The following is an 8,248-nucleotide window of genomic DNA, read 5'->3' on the forward strand; positions in this document are numbered from 1 at the left end:
GGCACGCTCGCCCACCACTCATGCAAATGGAGTACACATGCCCACTGCTTGCGCAAGTGGGGATATCTGCTTGCCCATCACTTCCGTGGCCTGGTTCTGAAAGGCTCAAAGCCCGGTAATGGGCTGCGGCTTGGGGATTGGGGACTCCTGGTGTAGAGGTGAACCTGACAGGAAAAATGGTACAGTATTGCTGTCATTTAATTATGTGTCTGGAAGAAACAAGGGAAGAAACTTCAAGAGAGCACTGAGGCTGCAATTATGGGAGAATTGGACTATGTGCATCTTGCAGTAATGATTGAGCATCTTAAATTAATGCCAGTAGTTTAATTAACCTTCCTTCTTGCCATAGGCTGGCAGTGATGGGGAAAGCATTGGAAACTGCCCATTTTCTCAACGTCTCTTCATGATTCTCTGGCTAAAGGGTGTTATTTTTAATGTTACCACTGTGGATTTGAAACGGTGAGTTATAATGCTTTTTCTCCATTTAAAAAAAATATTTATTTATTTTTAATATTAAATCCAGGCCCAGAATTTATATTTCTAACTACTTAGAGAGGTATTTGTAAACTTTCACTAAATCCAAGTGACTTCTTATCGGTACTTTCACTGTCATGAAATAATTGCATATTTTATATATAACATAATTTTAATACAGTTTTAGGTATAAATTTGGAATGATGTCTTCTGTCTGTTTAGATAGTATCAACTGTCTATTTTGGCTGCAATTCCAGAATTATAATAAAGACTTAGTTCCTAGCCACGTTTGTCTATGTTTGAAAAAAAATTGGGAATTTTTCCAAAACAATGACTATTATCAAAGCATTTTAACCTCCTTTAGTACTGTATGACATATCACTTAAGCGACTGTTTTGATCTGTTTTGGAAAAACAGGACTTCAACAGCACCATTGAATGAGAAATGGTTAAACTTTCACAAGTATAAGGTTTCAGGCAATTTCAGAAAATCTTAAGAAATATATTAGTTTATTAACACAATACAATTTTTAATAGATAAAAAACTGGTAATCCGTTTCACGTTTAACTTTTATCTGCGTAACCAACACTTCCTCCCCCCTCTCTGCCTCACCCTTAATTAAATTCTGTGTTAGAATAGTCTTTTTATGTGTCTGATAAAGGGAAATCTAGATTAATAAGCTTATGCTTTTGGAGAATATGTATCAATTGGAAAAGATGCTACCAACATTTTGCCATCATAGACTCGTATGGCTTTCCTCATATGATTTGTTGCTGTGTCAGGAGCTGACATGAGGACTGACATTCTGGTAGTCATTTTCCCAATCAGTTGATCATTTCTGGATATTATCAGTTCTTGGTTCCCAAATATTTCAATGAAAAGAGAAAGTCACATTTTTTTGTAATCTTCCCTCCTGCCATGAAGAGAGGGAAAACTATTTTTCTCTATTTCTTTTCCCCCACGTTTCCCAGAAAATAATGAAAAATATACGGTGTGTTGGTTAGAGTTGTCACATCTAAAGTGTCAGAAGGAAGATTAGTTAAGCTATCGGAATGCTAAGAGAAGACATATTCTTCCAAAGCCATATTAGTATAGCATCTTTCCACTTCCACAAAGAAGAGTTGTTTTGCTATTAACCCTTTTGAATCTCCTTGAATGACATAATTGATAGGTTTTACTAACTCCCTCAGCCCTAAACAAGAAAAAAATGTCTGCCAAGTCTGAACTAAATATGATTTACTTTCAATAAATGTACTTAAATACTACATTGGCAATCACAATTTTAAATTCCAAGATAGGTAGCTGAATTAAAATGCAATAATTTGTACAGTTGATCAGTTTTTGTTTTTCTCAGACAAGATATTTCTTTTTTGTATAGGAAACCTGCAGACTTACAGAAATTAGCTCCAGGAACAAACCCTCCATTTATAACTTTTGATGGTGATGTTAAAATAGATGTAAATAAAATTGAAGAATTTCTAGAAGAAAAGTTAGCACCACCAAGGTACAGTATTCTTCTGTGCTATAATTAGTTTGATGTTATATAGAATGAGTGTTGAATATTCTTAAATCATTGGTTATCAAGAGAACCGTGGATTGAAACAGATTAAAGATGGCTAATGGATAGGCAAGAGAGATGATTGGCACAGACACTTTAGTTCTATTACAGAGTTTCAAATGCAATGCTGAAAAATAATTAGATGGCAATAAATTCTTATATGTTACATTTTTCAGATATCCTAAACTTGCACCAAACCATACAGAATCTTACTCTGCAGGAAATGATGTGTTTGCTAAATTTTCTGCATTCATAAAAAATACAAGGGAAGACGTCAATGAACGTAAGTATTATAAACTTTGCTTTGTTTCAGTTTTCATGGACTCCAGGTCCTCCGTGTTTGGCACCTATACCTATTAACTCATCTGCAGGAAATCCAGAATTGCAAAGACCAAAAAGCGATAATTCTATCTGCATTAATAATTTTTTTTTGCAAAACTTTCAGATTTGTTTCTTTTCATAAGCTTCTGCTAATGTAGCATTCAAGTCACAGATCCCTTACAAGAGAAAGGTACCTTGATTTACAGGCCTCCACAACAATACTCAAAATTCTTGTTTACATAGAACTAGAGGAATAGACAAAGGCAGCTCGGATTGATCTGGGTAGCTTGACTCTGTACATGTTCTTGCAAGTGTTGCAGTAAGCCCAGTAGCCTATGTAAAGAGAATTGTGGGAAAACTAATAAAGAGGATCCCCCCACCCTTGTTTTAGCAATGGACTAAAAACAAGCTGTGGCCTCTGGATTTTTTGTTTGCTTGTTTTTTGAGTCATTGTCTCAAAAACAGATAAGATGTGTTTCTGTTCTGATTTGATAAAAGCAGGAGGTGGTGAGATAATTTTCATTGCCTTAGATTATTTATTTCACAAGTTCTACCCTTGAGTTAACTTTCAGTGCCCTTTTCAAGATGTAGCCATTTATCTTGCTCCTGCCTAGATTACAGTCTTTCAGCAATATGCAACCTTGGTTACAGCTCCTGGGAGAGAAAAGTGCTTGGTTGCATAATTGTCCCAAAGCTATCTTATCATTATAGCTAGCCAAGGATTTTATATGCAATAGCAGCTTCAAAAACACCCCTTTATAGTAATTTATTTTATTTGCTTTTCTCTTCCCCCTGCTTTTATTAATTTAGTTTCTTTTCTAATTGGTAGCTAATGTTTTGTGGCTATTGATCATGCTTCATTATGTTTAGTAGCTTATGTGTTTCCTTTAGGTTATTATATGTTACGACCACCCAACCTGATTTATTTTCTATTTTGCTACCTGAATACACCTATTTTTTCTCCTTTATTCTGTTTTTTACCATTAAACTTGATCCATTTGTCATTGCATGTAGATCAGATTGATAGTGCAAGAGCTTGGCTCCACTGTTATGAAAATTATATCTTCTCCTTTCTCCCAAATGTTCAGCTTTGGGGTGAACATGTGGAGAGTTGAGTGGGATGGACAGTATTTTTTCAAGTTATTTTCTTAACATCTTTCTATTATAGCACGGATCAGATCTCTCCCTCAAAATATACAGACAGTTATCTTTCTCTTTATGGATGTTGCTGTTTTGGCTACTTAATTATCAGTGAACAAATAGTGAATTCCATTATTCTCCCTTTTTACTTTAGATTTAGAAAAAACATTGCTTAAGGCTTTAAATAAACTGAATACTTACTTAAACACCCCCTTGCCTGAAGAAATAGATGCCAATAGCACTGAAGACTTCACTGTTTCCTCAAGGAAATTCCTAGATGGTGATGAATTCACATTAGCAGATTGCAATCTCTTGCCAAAGCTTCATATCATCAAGGTTTGTTTGTTTTTCTTTTATGTAAAATGAGTAACACATGCCACAATAATTCCTTCTCTATATTTATTTCATACTGAATAATTCAAATTATGTTTGCTTGCACGTTAATGTAGTATTTATTCTAATTTGTCATATAAACCATGTCCAATTTTTTAAAATTTCAACTCATATTTGCCTCACATTTAATATTTTAAAAATCCTTATTTTAATTGGAGTCTATTTTATCCCTTTAATTCAAACCAAGCAATTAATGAAGACAAATGACCAAAAACTGTAAATGTCCTATTTTTTCCAGATTATCTGTTTTTTAAAATGCAAGATCTAAAATATCTTTTAGTGCTACATTAAAGTTCAGTTTGTACAATTTCCTATCACCATATTTTTGTTTTCTACTGTTTACATAAAAACAGTATTCTATTGATAATGATTTCATTTTTTTTTTAAGGTTGTGGCAAAGAAGTTTAGAAATTTTGAATTTCCATCTGAAATGACTGGTATCTGGAGATATTTGAATAATGCATATGATAGGGACGAGTTCACAAATACATGCCCTGCAGATCGGGAAATAGAATATGCCTATCTGGATGTTGCAAAAAGAATGAAATAAATCAAGAAAGTTCTGTGTCTTATATTTCTTCTATGAGAGTTTTTTTTAAAGAATCAAAAGCAAAGCATCCATTCGTCAGCAAGGTTTAAAAATGGAGACTTTTTCTGGGAAAATTATTTTATTAATCTACTTATAATCATGTATAGTGTGTAGGGGATTTTGTGTGTGTAATTGTGGATATGCAAAGGAACTAGACATATGTATTGTATGTTAAGTTTTATATACACTAAAACATTCTCAAGAACAGTGACATTTACATTTATAACAATTAAGTGTTAAGCTTCTGGTAATTATTTTCTTGCATCACAAACATGAGAGGTTAAGTAGAACTAAAATTTAATGAACTTAACTGAAGCCATATACATTTGCTATGCTTCCAGATCTAATAAGAACACTGAAGAATAATTTATATGTTGTTCTGTATATAAATTATGATTGCTTAAAGTCATTCAATTTTATACACAGAAATTAGGGCACAGAGGATTTGATACACTCCAGCTTCTGTGGCATTGGGAATAACAACTAAAAGACTTCAGATATGTTTATATAGCCCCAGACACCATAAAATTAAATATAAATTAATAAATACTATATAAATACTTAATTTTTAACATTGTCACCTTTGATATATGAGATTTGTTTTCTCTTGTTACGGGAGGATTTCAGCTTTTTCATCTGAAATTTATATATTAATTGTTTTGCTATTCCTTTGGTCTAGTGGTTAAGGTACCAGGCTTCAAAACAAAAGACCATGAATTCAAGTCCATCTTAGCCATGAGAACCAGCTAGGTGACCTTGGGCCAGTCACTTCCTCTCACAGGAATCCTCACAGGATTGATGTAGGAAAAATAGGAGAAGGAATGTTTATGGAGATTCTCAATCAACCAGGTCATGGTTGTCCCAAAGGTGCTTTTCAAAAGGCAAGTGGACTTTGTTTCCTCCCTGAAAACATTTCACTTCTCATCCAAGAAGTTTCTTCAATTCAAGGAAAAAAAACCAACGAAGTCAAGTTACCTTTTGAAAAGCACCTTTGGGATAGGAGGAGGAGGAGGAGGGTGTTTTGAATAGGTTTGCTGCCTTGAGTTAGTGTAAAAATAACTCAATACAAATAATAAAGGTGGAATATAATAAGTAAGGTAAATAAATAAGTAAATGAATAAATGAATGAATGAATGAATGAATGAATGAATAAATAAATAAATAAATAAATAAATAAATAAATAAATAAATAAATAAATAAATAAATAAATAAATAAATAAATAAATAAATGCATCATCTTGCAAATGATTGGACAAGTTCAGTTTGGCCTTATTTCAAATTAATATTTTTTATTTGGTTAGATGCTGGGGAAAATCTTTGGTGTCTGCAAATGCAGGACTTGCATTTCTGATCTGTTGTCTTTCATTCATTCCAACCACAGATAGTTGCACTTGTGCTCTTGTTTCACAGAGTTCTACATCTCTTTAGGCCATTTTGGTTGCAGATGTAAATGCCCATTTTTGTATTATGTGTCATATAATCACAAGCACTGCTGCATCAATTCCCAAGTATTTAATAGTTCATTGACCTACAAGACAGATGTCAAAGCTCCTAATCCTACTGTTGCCTGCAATGGAAGTTATTCATTAGTGAGGGAAAGCCAGACAGCCACCGAGACAGCCTTATTGTTGAACTCATAATCTCTTTAACTATGAGGGTACATTTATGGCTCTTAAATGGAGACATAGATTCCTGTTCTCATTCAAATGTGTTACAGTCTCTGTTTTTTTTTTTCCAGAACTATTGCCAAATTGAGTCTGAGTGAAGTCTTATAAAAATTACTTCTCTCAAGATACATGGAACAGTAAAACAAATGCTGTTTATATAAACTTCACCAAATATGAATTGGCTTTTATGGAAAAAGAAGCCTTTCAATTTCATATTTGGTACATATGCAAGGTTTAATGCTTTGACATAAAGACAAAAAGAAGGTACTATGAATTCTCTATAACATTTGCATCAAGGACTTGTCGGAGATATATTCACTTTCAATTAACATTGAATTAATTCTGTGAATGTAGCAACTCCTCTCCAAATATTTTACTTAAATAAACCAGTTTCATTACAGAAAACATATAATTGATTTGGTGGTTCACATTCAATAGGAAAAATATGTTTAAAATCCATAGAGGTTATTAAAACTGAACTTGTTGAGTACGTTGTGGTAGCTAGGAATTACCTCTATGGCAAGAAATTTTACCTCAGAAATAAAAATTGAGATGTCTATTTTGTTTCCATTTTTTACTACTGGCATAACATTTCCAACTTTTGCACTTTATACTCATGTCTTATTTTACACTCATTAATTTAGCACATAATGAAATTATTTTTCCCTTCCCCTATCTGTAATCAAATCAAGATTAATGCTATATTTATTATATTACACAAAACAAATATTAGGATGAGATGATTGGCAAACAAATTTAACAAATAATAATTCAATCTATTGAAGCATATACAAACTATAATTAAGTATTGCAGTTAATATACTTTATATAGTTGAATATAAAATATGCAAATTAAGATTTAAATATGTTGATCTGTATTTTACATTTGTAGGGAAAGGAAACAATTAAAAACTATTAATTATATGCTTAACATTTTTCCATTAGCTTCAATACCATTTCAAAAAGTGTAATCATGGTTTATGGTGAATAAGGAGGAGGACATTGTGTGTTTACTAGACTTATAGAAAAAATTAAGCAGTTCATTGTACAAGTTACACTTCTTGAAAATAATATTTTATTAGTTTATTTCATACTTAGAAATAAGAATGATAAAACAATTGAATCAGAATATTCTTGAAGTAATTTTAGTAAAAATATAAAATGTTCATATATAATTCAGCTCAAAGAAAACTACTGTCACAAGTCACTATCCAATTCTTAAGGTCCTGTTAATCAAGTACCAAACCAACACCTTGTCACTCTGCAAGCACTTTACAGCCATTTATAAGTAAAATCTAATTTTTAAAAAGAAGATTTTGAAAGGTGCTTGTGAATTCTCATGTCCTATGTTTTATATTCCTCAATATATACTTACCTTGTAATACTTTTTATTCCTGAACAGAGCTGGCTGTTTTAACAATGCTCAAGGATTGATGAGTTTCCTAATGCCATCTGACTTGAATGTGTCCAGCTCAAAGTATTCAGCAATATTTACTAATTATTGCATTTTTCCAAGCCCAGTAAATGTCTTAGCAGTGCTACTGTTGTTACTACTGATGTAGTGAATGACAACATTTCACATAGCATGGAAATATAATTTTCCAACCAAAATTGTATGGGCCAAAATACTATATTTAGGTACAGCTGTCATGATACCATTTAAAGCACAAGAGCCTGAAAAATTATTTTCCAGACACACAAAGTTCCATGTAAACGATGCACAATGTTATACCAACACTAAAATCTATATTTCTCAAAGTTCTTGATGTATTTTGCGATATTAGCTTTTTAGACAGGAGCAAAGAGACTTACAGATTGCAAACCAGTTGAACTCTCTCGAACATTAAGGCTGCTACTGCCAAAGAAGTAGAAAGGATGAAGATGGTGGTTGACGGTTCAGAGATTTGTGCATGGACTTCGAGTGGCATTTAGATCACATTGCACAAGTATAAAAATGTCAACATTAAAAGTACGGTGGTTTAACTGAATACAGAGAAAAAGGATGGAGGCTAGTAATTTTCTGAGTCTAATTTCAAATTAAGCTGCATGAAATTTGCCAGTCATAAATTTGGGATGAATAGAAGACTGAAAAAGTACCACAATAT

At 32.6% G+C, this 8,248-nt stretch overlaps 1 protein-coding gene across 1 annotated transcript; it reads left to right on the forward strand.

The window, feature by feature from the left end:
- Positions 1 to 358: 358 nt before the first annotated feature.
- CLIC6 (chloride intracellular channel 6) lies at positions 359 to 4,436 on the forward strand. Its single transcript, XM_032220115.1, has 5 exons — positions 359 to 459; positions 1,853 to 1,978; positions 2,209 to 2,315; positions 3,648 to 3,829; positions 4,275 to 4,436. The coding sequence occupies exons 1-5, from the start codon at positions 404 to 406 to the stop codon at positions 4,434 to 4,436; spliced, it is 633 nt and encodes a 210-aa protein (XP_032076006.1). The 5' UTR covers positions 359 to 403.
- The last annotated feature ends 3,812 nt before the right edge of the window (positions 4,437 to 8,248 follow it).

The sequence above is a fragment of the Thamnophis elegans genome, chromosome 6, assembly GCF_009769535.1.
Source record: "Thamnophis elegans isolate rThaEle1 chromosome 6, rThaEle1.pri, whole genome shotgun sequence".
Taxonomy (NCBI): domain Eukaryota; kingdom Metazoa; phylum Chordata; class Lepidosauria; order Squamata; family Colubridae; genus Thamnophis; species Thamnophis elegans.